At 43.6% G+C, this 19,888-nt stretch overlaps 1 protein-coding gene across 1 annotated transcript in view; it reads left to right on the top strand.

The window, feature by feature from the left end:
- Positions 1-372: 372 nt before the first annotated feature.
- The window catches only part of CAMK1D (calcium/calmodulin dependent protein kinase ID), a 154,138-nt gene continuing 134,622 nt past the window's right edge, over positions 373-19,888 (top strand). Inside the window, exon 1 of the mRNA XM_070755030.1 lies at positions 373-1,218. Within this exon, the coding sequence (XP_070611131.1) occupies positions 1,121-1,218 (98 nt within the window). The 5' untranslated portion in view covers positions 373-1,120. The remainder of the gene's footprint in view (positions 1,219-19,888) is intronic.

Genomic DNA, 19,888 nt, shown 5'->3' with positions numbered 1-19,888 from the left:
GGAAGGAAGGAAAGAAAACTGGAGGGTGCCAAAGCGTCCCCCCCAACCCCCTCCCCCGCGACCGGCTGGTGCAATGCGAATTTGCAGCGGGCCGCTCCGAAGGGGTAAAGCTTGGGGGGGGGGGGGGGGAGAGGAAGGCAGGGATGCTTTGCATTGCAAGGGGGATGATTTTTTTTTATTAAAAAAACATAGCAGCCTCCTCCCCTCCCTTATTACCATAACAACTCAGCCCCGCCACCCCGCGCCTCCCCCCCTTGTGAAATGCCATTGAGAGCCAACTGGAGCTGCAGCAGCCGGAGGGCGGGGGGGGGGGAGGAGAATGAGAATCGCCCTCCGCTGCGCTCTCACTTTCTCTCCTGCACACTCACACTCGCGCAAACACACACACACACACACACAGAGGAGCGAAGAGGTCCGCGCGCTTCCCAGGGAAAGTTCACTCCCGCTTGCGACGGGAGGCGGCGAAAGGGAAAGTGGGGGCGGCGCGGGGGGGGCGCTCCTTCTTTCCCCTTTCTCTTTCTGTTCCCCTCCTTCTCCTCCTCCGTTGTGGGGGGGCCACCACACGCCTCCCGCTTTGACCCTCCAAAAAGCCGGCAGAGAGAGAGAGAGGAAGGATGGCGTGAAAAGCAGGCGCGCGCAAGAAAGGGAAGGAGGAGAAGACGAGAGGAGAAGTGGGGAAAGGTAGGAAGGGGAAAAGAGAGGAGGAGAAGGGAGGGAGGGAGAGAGGGAGAGAGGGAGAAAGGAAGGAAGGAAGGAAGGAAAGGAGGGAGGGAGGAGAGCCGCCGCGAGTCCTCGCAGAGGGGCGGCATATAAATCCAATTAATAAATAAGGAAGGAAGGAGAAAAGACAGAAGAAGGATAAGAAAGAAAGGAAAGGAAGGAAGGGAAGGAAGGAAGGAAAAGGAGAAAAGAAGGAAGGAAAGAAAGAAAGAAAGGAAAGAACGAAGGAAAAAGACCGGGAGTCTCTCCAACGTTTGCCGTAGACCAGCTCCGGAGCGCCGGCCAGGGGGAACTCGGGGGTGTCGCCCCCAAGGAAAGAAAGCCAAAGCCGCCCGGCTGCTTCCTCCTCCTCCTCCTCTTCCTCCTCCTCTCCCGGCTGGCGCCCGCCTCGCCCGCTGCCATGGCCCAGGAGAACGGCGAGGAGGCGCGCGGGGCGTCCTGGAAGAAGCCCGCGGAGGACATCGGCCGCATCTTCGCCTTCAAGGAGACCCTGGGCACGTAAGTGCGGGGCGACCCTCCCCATCCTTGGGGGGAGGGGGAGGACCGGGAAGGGTTGTTCTGTGTCTCTCTCTGTGTGTGTTACAGTTGAAAGGGGGGGGTCTTAGGCAGAGGCGGGTTTGGGGGGTGTCCTGGTTTTGGGGTCCAACTCGTGTAGCCAGAGTGGAGAGGATGATGCTCCTGTTCTTGGCCAACTAGGGTTGGGTGGCTTGAAAAACATCACCCCCTCCCCTTGGAAGGAGCCTCCCCCCCCCGCAGCCCTGGATATTCTGGAGAAGGAGGGTGTCCCCCTTTCCCACCTCCGTCCCCCACCCAGCGGCATTAACATTGCCCTAGAGACGTCCCAGGTCCAACTCAAGGTCCAAACAAGGTCCTTTTGGGTGAAGCCAACCGGAGGAGGCATCTAGGAGGGTTCTTACACTAATGTAGCCCTGGAGATGTCTCAGGTCCCATCCAAGGTCCCTGTTGGGTGAAGTCAACTGGAGGAGGCATCTAAGGAGGGTTCCTCTGCTAACATAGCCCTGGAGATGTCCCAGGTGCCACCCAATATCCCTGTTGGGTGAAGCCAACCATAGGAGGCATCTAGGAGGGTTTCTTACCACCACCAGTGGTGGACCTTCCAGTCTCTCTTCCTGGCCTTCAAGGTAGCCTTGGACTCTCCTCCCCATCAGCCACCCAGGTTGTTGATTTATTGAGTAATATGTAAAATTTATCTAGGTGGCTTAGGTTTCATTTGAGTTGTTGAGCTCTTGGGATGTGGTACATCCTTGAGATTCCTCTCGGCTCCAACTGGAGAAGGCCAGTTCATGTAGCCAATTCTCTAAAGCAGTGGTTCTCCACCTGGGGAGTTGGGACCATTTTACAGGGGTCGCCTAAGAACATTGGAAAAGACAAATATTCCACAGTGTTAGGAACCAAAGCTTCTATTCTGGCACCTCGGGACGTATTTTTGCAATCCGACCAATCGGGCGTTGACAGTGGGGGTGTCCCTCCGACCTTCCTGCCAATCCGCTTCAAGGTCTGTTGGGAGAATTGATGCTCGACTTATGATTGGGGCTCACCGCAACACAAGGAAACGTATTTTGGTCAACCGTCCCCTTTATCCGGACCCTGGTGTGAAGGTGTTGGTCCCAATGGGCTGGAGGTGTGTGTCCATTGTGCTGATTTGCGTGGACTGGACGCCAACGCTGGTTTGTCACCAGCTGGGGGGTTGCTCAGGTGGCTTTGGTGACTGAGAGCCTGTGGATTTGATGTAGAAATAGATAAAAACAAATTAGTATTTTGAAAGTGATACAAAAGGATTTGGAGAAGTTGGTTAAAAACCCCGGTTGACAGAAAGATAAATAATGGCGGGAGGGAAGTGTTTTTAATAGGAAAGTGAACACAAGAACAAGGGGACACAATCTGAAGTTAGTTGGGGGAAAGATCAAAAGCAACATGAGAAAATATTATTTTACTGAAAGAGTAGTAGATCCTTGGAACAAACTTCCAGCAGATGTGGTTGGTAAATCCACAGTAACTGAATTTAAACATGCCTGGGATAAACATAGATCCATCCTAAGATAAAATACAGAAAATAGTATAAGGGCAGACGAGATGGAACATGAGGTCTTTTTCTGCCGTCAGACTTCTATGTTTCTATGTTTCTATGGCGGTGTTAGATAAATTATGTAAACACAGTTGTAAAGGGTTTCAGAGGAAGGAAATATGAATATTGGAAATTGGAGAAGCAAATATGTAACTTTTTTATGGTTTTTGTCCATTGTTTTCTTTTAGATTAAAGTTAGCCTTTCCTTCGATGTGAAATATAGTTTAGCTGTTAGATGGATGGAGTGAGGATTATATACATGCACAAACACACATATAAATGAAGAGACAACAGCTATTGTGATCTCCGGAACATTTCAAATTTATTAATTTATTAAAATCTACTAAAATTAACTAAGCTTTCCTTAGTCCTCCACTAATGTCGTCAGAGTGTTAAAATCCCCATTGAAGACAGTTGATTTTATATAATCAATGGGGATTTTAACACTCTGATGACGTTAGTGGAGGACTAACGAAAGCTTAGTTAATTTTAGTAGTTTTTAATAAATTTTAAACGTTCTGGAGATCTAAATGGCTGTTACCTCTTCATTTATAAATACACCTGGAACTCACATTTTTAGGACAATTCTTTATATATATATAGAGAGGCAACAGCCATCACGATCTCTGAAAATATATAATATATATTGTTGGGTGAAGTCAAAAACATGTAAAAGCAAGTGTTTCTTCAACGGCGATTTTAATAATCTGATGAAGTCAATAGGGATTGATGAAAGCTCAGTAATTTTTTAGTAGTTTTAAATAAATTTTAAATACAAATCCAATTAAATAAATAAATAAATAAATAAATAAACAAACAAACAAATAAACAAATAAATAAATAAATAAATATTCCAGAGATTGCAATGGCTATGGCCTCTTCATTCATACCTGGAAGGAACCCGCATTTTTAGGATAATTCTTGATATATATATATCAGCTGAAGGGATTGGATACTGTAACCTAGAGGATAATTCTCTGCCTTACAAAGCAAAGGTTGCAGCAGGTTCAAGTCCCAGTGGCTATGGCTAGCTGATGAGGCCAAAATAAGGCCGAAATAGATCTATCCTAATCTCCCTTAATTTTCAAATTCAGCAAAAAAACATGTGACATACACACACACACACACACATAAATGAAGAGGCAACAGCCATCGCAATCTCTGGAACATTTAAAATTTATTTAAAACTACTAAGGACAATTTAGGACTGTGTATTCATTTAATATATGATTGACAACGATGATACATGTGTTTCCATTTGTGTATGTTTTAAGGTGGAGAAAAAATATATATAATTTTTTATAAAATTATTATAACATAAGAAAGTGGATTTTGATGTCCCAAGTGGGAGTGCCTGGATGTTCTTTCACCCACATGGAGAATCTCTTGTGGAATGTCCACAAGTTACGACAGTTTGCTTAGCGGTTGTTTGAAGTCGCGACAGCCGTGTAAAAAAAGTGACCGACGACTGTTTTCACACTTCCAGCATTCCCGGGAAGGAGGGGAGGAAATTGTGTGATTCACATTCGGATCCTTGATAACCGATTCACTTTTATGATGGTTTTGGGGTCATGTTATCGGAAACTGGGAATCGGCTTTAACAACTGCATCCCTGCTTTAACACCGTGGTGCTTCCCTTAAGGACGGCGGTGAGGGAAATCGTAAAACAAGGCAGAACAAAATTTGTTGCTTTTTTAGCAACAGGAGGACGCAGGAGGGTCGTAAGTCTGAGGACTGCCTGTGTTGTGGCTGGAAAGAAGTTTCTTGCTCCCGTGGAGAGGTGTGTATGTGGGAGGGAAACCCAACCCCGGCTAATACTAATGTGTCGGTCTTGTTGGGTTCTGCAACCCGACAAGACCGACACAGACTTCGGAGGAGAATCAGAACCGCAGAAAAAACAATGGCTGCCAACCTGCCTTCCATGGAGGACCGAGTCAAAAAGACGGCCGTGAAAATATTGACGGACCCCTCGCATCCTGGACACAAATTGTTTCAACTCCTACCCTCAGAACGTCACTACAGAGCACTGCACACCAAGACAACTAGACACAAGAACAGTTTTTCCCCGAACGCCCTCACTCTGCTAAACAAATAATTCCCTCAATACTGTCAAACTATTTACTAAGTCTGCACTTCTATTTCTACTAGTTTTTTCCCATCAATCATATCATCCTTTCCCCCCCACTTAGGACTGTATGACTGTAACCTGTTGCTTGTATCCTAAGATTTTTATTAATATTGATTGTTCCTTCATTGCTTATTTGACCCCTATGACAGTCATGAAGTGTTGTATCTCATGATTCTTGACAAATCTATATTTTCTTTTATCTCCACTGAGAGCATCTGCACCAAAGACAAATCCCTCGTGTGTCCAATCACATTTGGCCAATAAGGAATTCTATCTATCTATTCTATCTATACAAACCAGGAATGTCAGCTGTCCGTATTTATAGAGCTGGGATTTCAAAGGGTAAATACAGATTGCGACGGAGGCTCTTCGCTGAGAACAGCATCTATTCATAGCGAGAGAAGAGCTGAAAAGGAGAGGAGGGGATTTCATTTCTTTTATCAACCACCGTGCTTTAATAACTCTTCTCGCCAGAATATTTTCTCCCATCCCCTTTTTAAAATTTATTTATAGCGCTCGGATAAAAAGATTAGCAAAAGGGAGCCTTCGGTTTGCAGTTTCTTTGGCATTGTGGCGTGGATTCGCCGTGGATAGTAAGACGCGGCTAAAAAAAAATCATGAATCCAGCAGTGCAAAAGGAAAAAAAAAGAAGTATTCTTAGGGCCAGACATTGGGTTAAGTCATGTTGCAAACTCCTAGTATGTCATCTAAGTATAGGTAGAAGCTCGCTCAGTCGTAGTAACGGGGAGGGGTGATTAAACATGGATTAACAGAGTTGGAAGGGACCTTGTAGGATGATGATGATGATAATAATAATAATAATAATAGTAATAATAACAACAACAATAATAAGTTGAAGATTAGAACTGTTGTATGCCTGGGAAAAAAATTAATAGGTAAAGAACTGCGGCTGAATAAAATATCAGAGGGTAACTTGAAGCTGGGCCTTTCTGCCTAGAGTAGCTCTGGAATCGGTTGTTCTCCTCTGAGTAACGCATGCTACACCTCCCAATTGCTTGATGGACCAGAGTTGCTGTCAATCAAGCCATTGGGTGCGTGGGTGGGTGTGTTTCTTTCTTTCTTTCTCTCTCTCCTCTCTGTATCTCTCTTTATCGCTCTCTGTCTCTGTCTCTATATCTTTCTCTCTCTCTCCCCCTGTGTCTATCTCTCTCTCTCTCTGTATCTCTCTCTCTCTCTGTGTATTTATATCTTCATATCTCTCTCCCCCTCTCTGTCTATCTCTGTCTATATCTATCTATCTATCTATCTATCTATCTATCTATCTATCTATCTATCTCTGTCTGTCTATCTTTCTCTCTCTCTTTCTCTCTCTCTCTCTCTGTATTTATATCTTCATCTCTCTCTTTCCATCTCTGTCTATCTCTATCTGTCCGTCTGTCCGTCTGTCTGTCTATCTAGCTAACTAGCTAACTATCTAGCTATCTAGCTATCTATCTATCTCTCTTTCTCTTTATCTCTCTGTATATATACATATATCTCTCTCTCTATCTCTCTCTCTATCTATCTATCTATCTATCTATCTATCTATCTATCTTATCATAATATTTTAGCTGCATTTTTTTAAAAAGAGTCGACAAATGTACTTTTCATGTTATTAACTGAGGATTCTAAGAATAGCTGTGACAGTTGTCTCTGGGTTTCGGTGAGCCTTGGCGTGACGTCATTCGAAGTTTTGGGATTGCCATGGTGATTTTGTGAAACTTTGGGGGAAAGTTGTCACAATACGGTGACTAATGGGGAGCCGGCTCTGTGTTGGTGGGAGCTGCTAATCCAGAGATTTTCGGGGGTTGAAAATGTGCGTCGACGCCCATGCTCGATTCGTAGGACAACGGAAAGGGTGGAATATCCATATTTACAAACATTTCATTTTTGGAAGGCAAGTCCTTGAAAGAGAGAAGATGCTATTTATAATTTTGGGATGCATAATATTTACATTCCTAGCTATTCAAGCATATCGTTGTAGACCTAGAGCAACACACTCTTTAAGGGAAGATGGAATGTTTATATTTTAAAAAAATAATACGATAAGGACTGTAAAGGAAATGATAGGGTTGGGGAAGAGAGAGATGAGGTTTGAGGCCAGGATTTCAAGGGTAACAAAATATTTCATGTATACTAATAGTAAAGATCTTAAAAGCTATAGAGTAATCGGGTCAACAGATAAGTTGACATCCTCTACAACAGTGTTTCCCAACCTTGGCAACTTGAAGGTATCTGGACTTCAACTCCCAGAATGGCTGGGGAATTCTGGGAGTTGAAGTCCAAATACCTTCAAGTTGTCAAGGTTGGGAAACACTGCTCTACAACACCTGATACGTTTATAGATATCAACTTATCTCTTCCTTTCTTTCTTCTTCTTTCGTTCCCTTTTTATTTCTTCTCTTCTTTTACCCTCCTTTTCTTTTTTTCTTTCCTTCCCCCTCTTTCTTCTGAAGACTCCAGGAGGGCAAAAACAGCCTCCCGTCGGCAGCGGAGGCCCTCCAGAGGCCGAATATGGGCCCATTTCTGGATTTCTGATACTTCCGCTGGGCCCGTTTTTCACCCTCCCCAGGCTACAGAGGTCTTCCTTGAGCCTCCAGAAGGGCAATGCCCATTTTTCACCCTCCCTAGGCTACAGAAGTCGTCCTTGACCCTCTGGAAGGGCAAAAACAGCCTTCCACAGGCAGCAGAGACCCTCCAGAGGCCAGAAATGGGCCCATTTCTGGACTTCTGGTACTTCCGCTAGGCCCATTTTTCACCCTCCTCAGGCTACAGAGGTCTTCCTTGAGCCTCCGGAAGGGCAAAAACAGCCTCCCACAGACAGCGGAGGCCCTCCAGAGGCCAGAAATGGGGCCATTTCTTGACCTCTGGTACTTCCGCTAGGCCCGTTTTTCACCCTCCCCAGGCTATAGAGGTCTTCCTTGAGTCTCAGGAAGGGCAAAAACAGCCTCCCACAGGCAGTGGAGGCCCTCCAGAGGCCAGAAATGGGCCCATTTCTCGACCTCTGGTACTTCCGGTAGGCCCGTTTTTCACCTTACTAGACTCTCGCCCAGACTGGGTTGCTACCAGTACGGTAGAAGACGGCACGCCAGTAATGCACAGTGTGCTGCGCAGCAGCTTCACTTCCCATGCGTGCACATGCATGGATCCCAGCATATTTTCGCCTTGTGCACATGCGCAGAAGCAAAATCTCACGGGGATGCACACGCGCATGAGATTTCCGTGATTTTTTTTTGTCTTATGCGCATGAGCGGAAGCAAAATAATCGCTGAAATATCACACGCGCACGCATCCCCTTGCGAGATTTCAGTGAATTTTTGCTTCCTGAACATGCACAACAGAACTGAATCGGCATGTTCAGCGCATCGGTAGCTGCTGTAATGGCAATTTGCCCCTGCCCTCCATGCGTGGCCCACACTTATCTGGCATCCAATACAGGCCATGTGAGGACTCCTTGGAGGGGAGGGGTGGTGGGGGTCAGCCAGTCCTTGGAAGAACCGGTTCGGTGAACCCAATTAAAATTAACATAATAATAATAATAATAATAATAATAATAATAATAATAATAATAATAATTTATTAAATTTGTATGCCACCCCTCTCCGAAGATTCGGGGCAGCTCACAACAAGAATAAAAACAATATTATAATGGCACAAATCTAATATTAAAAAACTAAAAACCCTATCATAATTAAAAACCAAGCAGCACATACATACCAAACATAAATTATAATAAGCCTGGGGGGAAAATGCCTCAAATCCCCCATGCCTGGTGGTATAGGTGGGTCTTAAGTAGTTTACGGAAGACAAGGAGGGTGGGAGCAGTTCTAATCTCCAGGGGGAGTTGATTCCAGAGGGCCCGGGCCGCCACAGAGAAGGCTCTTCCCCTGGGGCCCACCAGACAACATTGTTTAGTCGACAGGACCCGGAGAAGGCCAACTCTGTGGGACCTTATCGGCTGCTGGGATTCGTGCGGTAGCAGGCGGTTCCGGAGGTACTCTGGTCCAATGCCATGTAGGGCTTTAAATATCCCGTTCCCTCGTATCGGTTGAAACTGGCTGAATCGTACCACTGTTTTGTGTCTTTGAAGCAACAAAAAGAAACATCAGTAAGAAATGTAAAAAAAAAAAGTACAAAAAAAAGAGGGGAGAACTTTTAGAAACATCTGCCAAAGATCCTTAAGCCAAATAAAAATACAAATTGTAAGGGGGAACTGATAACGGAAGGCAGTTGGACCGTCGTCCTATGACCTTCTAAGTGATATTAAGCAAGAAAAATGGGAACCGAAGCTGAATTGCTTCTTTTATTTTTTATTTATCATGGCTTGAGGATATAGAACAGATGCTCTTGAATTCGCTGGCTTTTTTTTCCCGGGAACGGAGAGAAATAAATGTTATAAGCTTAAGTGACCGATTGGGGGGCAGTGGAGAGACAAGTCCAGATGGTATCCATCTGATGATTCTTCAAAGAATTAAGAAGGGAAATTGCTGACAAAATAGTTACAACTTCTCTCTGGAGACATTGGCATTTGTTTCCCGAGGATTGGAAAAATAAACATTAAACATTAAATAAACTGGTTTTTATTTTATTTTATTTTTCTTTACAAAGGGGATTTATTGTGGAAGGAGGCTGGAAACTACTCTTTTTAGAGTAAAATTCAGTTTTTCCATAGGAAGAAAACCATCCAACATAGAAAAAGAAAAGGATCACTTACAGAAAAGAATCTATATTAATAAAAATGTAAATGTATCTTTGTTAGGTGGGGCTAATCTCGATAAATACTCCACTGATTGCTTTGAAATTTTGACACAACATTCCATTTGAACATAGCCCTTATGATATACCCATATTATATAGATATCACACCTGTGACAGGTAAATGCTGACCAAACCATAGAATTCCCTGGTGAAAAACATAGCAGGCACCTTTTGATTGGCTGCTGATCAACTGCCATGCTGATTAACTGCCACAGGAAAGTATCTTCAGAAAATAAAGGAACTAAGTTTGGCTGAAAACCCTGGGGTTTGCCACCCATGCTTGGATGGAACCAAGAACCCTGCAAGGTAGGGCAGTCTTATTGTATTTTGGCAGTCATTTAAACCGGGGAGGACAGGGAAGGAGGACAGGGAAGGAGGGAGGGAGGGAGAGAGAGATGTACAAATGTCAGCTTGGATTGAACCTAGAACCCTGCGAGGTAGGCTGATCTTATCATATTTTGGAAGATGGGCTGCTGTTGCGATGGGTGCCCAAGATTTTTCTCACTGATTGTTGAGTTTTGAATTTTGGGGCTGAAGGAGAATGGGTGTGGCGCCACTGCATTGATTGATGTTTGCTCCCTGGAGTCTGGTGATAAGCCCAAATTTCATCTCCTGTCATTATACATTTGAGAAAAGGCTCGCCTTCGATCTCAAAATAGTCAAGAAATTCTCTTTCGATTTTGTGCACTTCTATAAGTGTCCCGGGCACCCCTCACAGCAGCGTTCATACCCTTAGCATTCAGGTAGCATGTTACAGCTCACACTTCACACTTGGAGGGAAACGGAATGAGGACGCTCATCTCTAACCTTCACCTCAATGCCAGTTGATGATCTATTTATTTGTTTGTTTGTTTGTTTGTTTGTTTGTCCAATACACAATACATATTGAAGAGAATAGAGATGAAGTATTATATATAAAGAGAAGATATAAAAATAGAGGAGAAGATATATGAAAGGAAGAAAAGATATATGATATATGAGATAAGGAGAGACAATTGGACAGGGGACAAAAGGCAGGCTAGTGCACTTATGCATGCCCCTTACTGACCTCTTAGGAACCTGGAGAGGTCAATTGTGGATAGTCTAAGTGAGAAATGTTGGGGTTGACACTATTGAGTCCAGTAATGAGTTCCACGCTTCGACAACTCGATTGCTAAAGTCATATTTTTTACAGTCAAGCTTGAAGCGATTATTATTAAGTTTGAATTTGTTGCGTGCTCTTGTGTTGTTGCAGTTGAAGCTGAAGTAGTGATTGACAGGCAGGACATTGCAGCATATGATTTTGTGGGCAATACTTAGATCGTGTTTTAGGCGTCGTAGTTCTAAGCTTTCTAGACCTAGGATTGATAGTCTGCTTTCGTAGGGCATTCTGTTTCGAGTGGAGAAGGGCTCTTCTGGTGAAGTGTCTTTGAACATTTTCTAGGGTGTTGATGTCCGAGATTTGGTATGGGTTCCAGACAGATGAACTGTATTCAAGGATGGATCTGGCAAAAGTTTTGTAGGCTCTGGTGAGTAGTGTGAGATTGCCGGAGCAGAAGCTGCGTAGGATCAGGTTAACAACTCTAGAAGCCTTTTTGGCGATATTGTTGCAGTGGGCTTTAGCACTTAGGTGACCACTTCTCTTCTGCTGGCTTCCCGCTACAGGATAGGAATACCAACTTCCCCCGCGATCATTCCCCACGAGAGCTACAAAAGCGGCGTACCTTGTAACCTTACTTTCCAGATAACCCTCGTAGGTCTGTGAGAACAAACACATGTCCCCACTGTTTTCGTTTCTCCTGCCCTTTCTCGTCATTTTCTCAGGCTTGGATGTCAATAGTTGTGTTTACACAAGCTTGTTATCTGGATCTTTTTCTTCCTGCCTTGACAAAGTCAGCCTTCACCCTTTGGAAAGTCTCCATGAGCTTTGGGAGAAATGCCTGCCCTTCTCCAATTTAGAAGCAGGCACCAACTTGTAGCCCGTTCTTCTGGAGAACTTTTGAAGCTGGAACTGGATTCCTGGCAGCGATCCGATCTCTAAATCTCAAATTGTCCCACGTCCAGAATTGATTAAATGTATCACTGTGTCTCAATCGTAGGTGAGCATGAAATGGGAAAAGTACAAGCCATCGCTGACAAGATTTGATGATTTATCTTTTTACTTCTTCTAGGACAGTGAGGGTGTGTGTCAGTGTGCTGGCATACCGGCTTGCAAGCTCTTTCATTGTTACTCTTTGCAAAGAATGTTTTCCAAGCCCTAAGTCTTTGCAGGTTTCTTTTCATTACTCTAACTTGCTCCAGATGTTTTTTCCCAGCCCTAACCATGTGTTAACGATGTTCCCAGCTCTTACCGCTTGCAAGCTCTTTCATTGTTACTCTTTGCGAAGACTGTTTTCCAAGTCCTAAGTCTGCAGGTTCTTTTCATTGCTCTACTTGCTCCGAATGGTTTTTCCCAGCCCTAACCAGGTGCTAACGATGTTCCCAGCTCTTACCAGCTTGCAAGCTCTTTCACTGTTACTGTTTGTCAAGAATGTTTTCCAGGCCCTAAGTCTTTGCAATTTTTAAAATTGCTCTACTTGCTCCAAATGTTTCTTTCCAGCCCAACCAGGTGCAAATGATGTTCCTAGCTCTTACTAGCTTGCAAGCTCTTTCATTGTTACTCTCTCAGAATAAAGTTTTTTTAAAAGAAAGTTTATTAAATTTAAATCGTTAAAAAGGGTGGGGAAGGGTCATTGGAAAAAAGGGGAAGGGGGAAGAAAGGGATTACATTTATTTATTAGATTTGTATGCCGCCCCTCTCCATAGACTCGTACATAAGGTAAACTATACATAAGATAAACTATATCACTATATTCTAACCATAATTACATTACATAACAAGAGATATAAAATACATTCTACATATGTTTGGATTTCTATGCCCCCCTTCTCCATAGACTCAGGGCGGCTTACAAAAATAGGAATAAAATACAAAATACAACAAAAGAAACCCAAACCCGAAGTTATTTAAAACCGGACATTCATATTCATTCAGTCACAATCACAATTTTGTGATGTTTATACCAACAAAATCTTGGCCTGGATTATTATTTTTCTGTAGGCAGAAATTGGAGTTGTTGTAAGTTCATTCAGATGTTGTTCTCCTGGCATCTCAGGGTAGATTTGGCTGAAATTTTACAACAGAGCCTTCTCTGTGGTGGCCCCAGCCCTTTAGAATCAACTCCCCCCAGAGATTAGAACGGCACCCACCCTCCTTGTCTCTCGCAAATTACTGAAGACCCACCTTTGTTGCCAGGCATGGGGGAACTGAGACATCCTCCCCCAGGCTTTTATATTTTATGTTTGGTATGTATGTGTTGTATGGTTTTAATTGTTGGGGTTTTATATATGTTTTATTTTTAATATTAGATTTGTTTCACTGTTATATTGTTTCTATTATTGCTGTGAGCTGCCCCAAGTCTTCGGAGAGGGGCGGCATACAAATCTAATAAATAATAATAATAATAATAATAATAACAACAACAACAACAACAACAACAACAACATTCCTGGTGTGTTTTCTTTGGCTCGCGGTATCTGGGGGTCACAAGTTTTGCCTTATCCAAGTACGCAAGTGGGATATTTTGACTGCCATCTTTCCACTTAACAGCTTCTTTCAGGACAAGAAAATTGGGGAATAAAACAATTGGAGGTTGTCAGGAGGCCAAAGTAGTCCCCAGGTTATGACGGGGCCTGGGGTTGTTGTCGGTAAATGAAGCCATTGTACAATGCGACGTCACATCCGCGCAACAGCCAGAATTCTGGGTTTCCTTCTGCAGATTCCTTTCTGGTTGGGTGTAGAATTCTCCACGGAAATATTGCGATGCCGGGACATTTTTTTGGACAGCAAAATCTGGCTGAGGTCTTGGCAAAAGTCAACGGCCTCTAAAACTGGCCCAATTTCTACTTATTTATAATTCATGTAAACCTTACGATGGTGCGTTATGACAAACTCTTCTTTCTTTGGCTCTTGCACAATTAAAGAACGAAGTTTTTGGCTTGTTTATTTAGTGTTTCCCAAACTTTCTTCTCTGTTACTCAAAACTGCTTATCGGAAAGTCTTTTATACTTAATGTAGTTAAAAAAACTTTAAGTCAAATTAAAGAATGGACGGGGGAGGGGGAGAGGATCAAGGACCCCACAGTCCTCCTCCTCCTCTTCCTCCTCCTCTTCCTCCTCCTCCTCTTCCTCCTCCTCTTCCTCCTCCTCTTCCTCCTTCTCCTCTTCCTCCTCCTCCTCCTCTTCCTCCTCCTCTTCCCCCTCCTCTTCCTCCTTCTCTTCCTCCTCCTCTTTTCCTTCCTCCTCCTCCTTCCTTTTCCCTCCTCTTCCTCCTCCTCCTCCTTTTCTCCTCCTCCTCCTCCTTCTCCTCCTCCTCTTCCTCCTCATCTTCCTCCTCATCTTCCTCCTCCTCTTCCTCCTCCTCTTCCTCCTTCTCTTCCTCCTCCTCTTTTTCTTCCTCCTCCTCCTCCTTCTCCTCTTCCTCCTCCTCCTCTTCTTCCTCCTCTTCCTTCTCCTCTTCCTCCTCCTTTTCTCCTCCTCCTCCTCTTCCTGCTCCTCTTCTTCCTCCTCCTCCTTTTCTCCTCCTCCTCTTCCTCCTCCTCTTTTCCTTCCTCCTCTTCCTCCTCCTCCTCCTTTTCTCCTCCTCCTCCTTCTCCTCCTCCTCTTTTCCTTCCTCCTCTTCCTCCTCCTCCTCCTTTTCTCCTCCTCCTCCTCCTTCTCCTCCTCCTCTTTTCCTTCCTCCTCTTCCTCCTCCTCTTCCTCCTCCTCTTCCTCCTTCTCTTCCTCCTCCTCCTCCTTTTCTCCTCCTCCTTCTCCTCCTCCTCTTCCTCCTCCTCTTCCTCCTCCTCCTCTTCCTCCTCCTCTTCCTCCTTCTCTTCCTCCTCCTCTTTTCCTTCCTCCTCCTCCTCCTTCTCCTCTTCCTCCTCCTCCTCTTCTTCCTCCTCTTCCTTCTCCTCTTCCTCCTCCTTTTCTCCTCCTCCTCCTCCTCTTCCTGCTCCTCTTCTTCCTCCTCCTCCTTTTCTCCTCCTCCTCTTCCTCCTCCTCTTTTCCTTCCTCCTCTTCCTCCTCCTCCTCCTTTTCTCCTCCTCCTCCTTCTCCTCCTCCTCTTTTCCTTCCTCCTCTTCCTCCTCCTCCTCCTTTTCTCCTCCTCCTCCTCCTTCTCCTCCTCCTCTTTTCCTTCCTCCTCTTCCTCCTCCTCCTCCTTTTCTCCTCCTCCTCCTCCTTCTCCTCCTCCTCTTTTCCTTCCTCCTCTTCCTCCTCCTCCTTTTCTCCTCCTCCTCCTCCTTCTCCTCCTCTTTTCCTTCCTCCTCTTCCTCCTCCTCCTCCTTTTCTCCTCCTCCTTCTCGTCCTCCTCTTCCTGCTCCTCCTCTTCTTCCTCCTCTTTTCCTTCCTCCTCCTCCTCTTCCTCCTCCTCCTCTTCCTCCTCCTTCTCCTCCTCCTCCTCCTCTTCCTCCTCCTCTTTTCCTTCCTCCTCCTCCTCCTCCTTTTCTCCTCCTCCTCCTCTTCCTCCTCCTCCTCCTCCTCTTCCTCCTCCTTCTCCTCCTCCTTCTCCTCCTCCTCTTCCTCCTCCTCCTCCTCCTCTTCCTCCTCCTCTTTTCCTTCCTCCTCCTCCTCTTCCTCCTCCTCCTCCTCCTTTTTTCCTCCTCCTCCTCCTCTTTGCAAATCCCTCTCCCTTCTACCACTGATGACACTACCTAGTTGGGTCATGAAATGTCTACAAGAAAGCCACCAAGCTTAGAGAACAATAAGAACTTCCTGTTTCAGCCATTGAGCTACAAATATTCTCTTTTATTGGTATCGATTGAAGTGTGCCTGTTATTGGGCCGTGGGGATTCCCCGAGGAAAAACAATTTTTATTCCATTTGGAGGAATTGACCCTGGTTTGGGAAGCTCTGATTTAAAGGCTGCTCGGCTCCGGATGACTTTACGTCAAATGAGTAAGGACCGTGGGAAAAATCAGAGATCCTCATGCGGAAAAATTAATTGCAAGCAGCCTGCCTTCCGTTGAGGATCTGCATCCTGCACGAAGGAGAAAGAGGTCTGGGAAAACATTTACAGACTCCCCACATCCTAGACATAAAACAGTTCCAACTTCTCCCCTCAGGACTCTGGTTACAGGGCATTTCAGGGCAAAACAACTAAGACACAAAGTTTCCCCACCCCGTGCCATCACTCCGCTAAATAGCAAAAGCATTTAGACTTATATACCGCTTCATAGTGCTTTTACCACCCTCTCTAAGCGGTTTACAGAATCAGCCTCTTGCCCCAATAATCTGGGTCCTCATTTTACCGACCTCGGGAGGATGGATGGATCCATCCAATCATCCATCCATCCATCCATCCATCTATCATCTATTTGTCTATCTCTTATTCACCCCACTCTCTCCATCCATTCATCCAATAATCTATAATCTCTCTCTCTTTCTCTCTCTCTCTTATCTCTCTCTCTACCCACCTGACTCCATCCATCCATCCATCCATACATACATACATACATACATCTATCATCTATCTGTCTATCTCTTATATCTTTCTTCACCCCCTCTCTCTCCATCCATCCATCCAAACATCTATCATCTGTCTGTCCATCTATCTCTTATATCTTTCTTCACCCCCTCTATCTCCATCCATCCATCCATCCATCCATCCAATCCTCTATCATCTCTCTCTCTCTCTTTTATCTCTCTCTCTCTACCCACCTGACTCCATCCATCCATCCATCCATCCATCCATCCATCCAATCATCTATCACCTCTCTCTCTATCATCTCTCTCCCTATCCACGCGTCTCCATCCATCCATCCATCCATCCACCCATGTACCTATCTTCAGCATCCAGAAGGCAGATTCTGCAAAAATCTTCCTGCGGTGGTTGACCCATCAACCTCCCCTAAAGTTTGTGAGAACGCCCACAATTTCATTGGGTTTTTTTGAACCTCATCAAGACAGAAGATATAAGGATCTTTGGTGGGATGTTATTCCTGGAGGGGAAGGGAGATTTATTTATTTTTTATTTTATTTATTCATTTGTCCAATACACAAATACATAGGAAGAAAAATAGACATGTGATAATATAAATGAGGGTGAAAGTGAACGTAGAGGAGAGGATATATGAAAGGAAGAGAATATATACGATATAAGTGAGAGAAAGGAAAGACAATTGGACAGGGGACGAAAGGCACACCAGTGCACTTATGTACACTCCTTACTGGCCTCTTATGAACCTGGAGAGGTCAATCGTGGAGAGTCTAAGGGAGAAGTGTTGGGGGTTAGGGGTTGACACAATTGAGTCCGGTAATGAGTTCCACGCTTCGACAACTCGATTGTTGAAATCATATTTTTTACAGTCAAGTTAGGAGCGGTTCGTATTAAGTTTGAATCTGCGTGCTGTTGTGTTGTTGCGGTTGAAGCTGAAGTAGTCATTGATTCTGTAGGTCCCAGTAAAATGAAGCACCTGAATGACACCTGCCCTGCCCAATTTCACTGGGTGGGATCTCCCCCTACCAATATGTTAAACAGACCCTACACTATGAAGGTCTTCATAGATTGTCACCGAGCACCTGGCGTTATTGCGAGCAGTGCCACTGAAATGAATTCAGTGAGTCACAATTGAAATGTATGTTTACTTCATAGGCCCATCATTTCGCACTCGATATATTTTTTTTAAGTATGAAAACAACGTGAAGCTGAAAACCTGTTCCCAGACAGCTTAAGCAACTTAAGGTCAAAATTGAAATTCCCTACCAAGCTTCTAACGACGTTGCATAACCAAGGTTTCTCACGGAGCGGCGTTTAATCAGCGTTAATGCCGAAATATATCCACACACACTGTGTGTGTGTAACATATTTTTGCTGATAATGAAAAGGAAGGGAGTCTAGTGTAGATCTATTCCAAGCTATTTTGCTCTCATCAGCTGGCATACCCTTACCGGGATTTGAACCTGGGAAGTCTGCCTGTAAATCCAGTAGCTTTAACCTCTAGGCCACAGGTTCTCCTCCTCTCAGCTTCTACCAGGGAAGTGTGTTTTATATATATATATATATATATATATATATATATATATATATATATATATATATATATATATATATATGTATGTATGTATGTATGTATATATATATATATATATATGTTAAAATGTTTTCAGCTGGAATTTTAAAATTAAGGGAGACTAGGATGGTCCCATTTCGGCCTTAAGGCCGAAATGGGACCATCCTAGTCTCCCTTAATTTTAAAATTCCAGCTGAAAACATTTTAACACATACAGAATATGGTTGTCGGCTATAAATATATTAACTGCCTTGTAGTGGTCCTGGGTTGGGCCTAGAGGCAAAAAGGAGCTGTGACGTTCCTTAAATATACCAGGGTGATCCGACTTAAGAAAAACATATATATATATATATATATGTCACATGTTTAAGCTGAATTTGAAAATTAAGGGAGACTAGGATAGATCTTATATATATATATATATATATATATATATATATATATATATATATATATATATATATATATGTAGATTGTTCTGAGTTCGGGTTTTGCCCTGTGTAATGTTTTGCATGTCTATGCGACGTTTCGGTGAAATCACATTCACCATCTTCAGGCTGGAGTTCCAATCTTTGTGTTGTTGTAAATGGAATATTAGCAAACTGACATTTCTTCCTAGTATGTAGTGTGGGGTGGAGATTTGCTTTGAATGTAGCAAATAGATTGGGTGACTATGCTTCAGTGATCTGATTGGTTGGTGTAATCACAGTTATTAGAAGGAATGACATGAAGATTTTATGAAGTTTTTTGTTTAAGACTGATTTCCAAATATAAAATTCTAAAATCATAATAATTAGAAGGATTGACATGTTGATTATTATGAAGTGTTTATTTTGTTTAAGGCTGGTTTCCAAATCTCTGGCAGGCGGGAGGTATCATCTCTTTTATTTAAACAAAGGGGTCTCCTCTCAATTTCGATAGCTTCTAGAGAGATTCTTTTATATAAATTCTCTGTTTTGTGGATATATATATATATATATATATATATATATATATATATATATATATACATACACATATATATATACACACACACACACTGTATAGTCTTCGGAGAGGGGCGGCATACAAATCTAAATAATAATAATAATAATAATAATAATAATAATAATAATAATAAGGAATTTGTCCTGGTGCAGATGCTCTCAGTGGACATAAAAGAAAAGAGACATTTGTCAAGAATCCTGAGGTGCAACACTTGATGATTGTCACAGGGGTCAAATAAGCAATGAGGAAACAATCAATATTAATAAAAAATCTTAAGGAAGGAAAAGGGTGATAGGAATGATGAGAAAAAAATAGTAGTAATAGTAGCACAGACTTAGTAAATAGTTTGACAGTGTTGAGGGAATCTTTTGTTTAGCAGAGTGATGGCGTTCGGGGGAAAACTGTTCTTGTGTCTAGTTGTCTTGGTGTGCTGGATTCTATAGTAAGGTTTTGAGGGCAGGAGTTGAAGTAGTTTATGTCCAGGATGCAAGGGGCAAGTCAACATTTTCACGGCCCTCTTTTTGACTCTTGTAGTCTACAGGCAGGTTGGCAGCCATTGTTTTTTCTGCAGTTCTGATTCTCCACTGAAGTCTGTGTCAGTCTTGTTGGGTTACAGCACCGAACCAGACAGTTGTAGAGGTGCAGATGACCGACTCAGTGATTCCTCTGTAGAACTGGATCAGCAGCTCCTTGGGCAGTTTGAGCTTCCTGAGTTGGTGCAGAAAGAACAATCTTTGTTGTGCTTTTTTGACGACGTTTTTGATGTTAGGTGGCCTCTACTCTTGCGAATAAATCTTTGTTTTTGTAAATAAGATTACATTGGAGACTGGAAGGAGTTTGATGGCCCTTTTCCCAGCTAACAAAAATGCTACTTAAGAGGCATATCGGTTGTTGTGAGCCGCAGGTAATTTTAGATGACCATAAATTAACACTTTTCTGCTCCTGTGTCGCGTCAAGAGGTTGCCTCGATTTGCTGTGCAAATGTGCCATTTCTGATTTTCTTTAAAAAAATTAAAACAATGCTTTAAATGCAAGATGGAGCAGGGACGAAAGGAAGTCACAGGAGATACGGCGACTCCCAAAATCACATCCCCTGTTCTTTTGTGAATATTTTTTTCATACGTCGAGGATGCTGTTGGAG

Source organism: Erythrolamprus reginae, chromosome 6 (genome assembly GCF_031021105.1).
Source record: "Erythrolamprus reginae isolate rEryReg1 chromosome 6, rEryReg1.hap1, whole genome shotgun sequence".
Lineage (NCBI taxonomy): Eukaryota > Metazoa > Chordata > Lepidosauria > Squamata > Dipsadidae > Erythrolamprus > Erythrolamprus reginae.
This window is presented reverse-complemented; position numbering and strand designations above follow the sequence as displayed.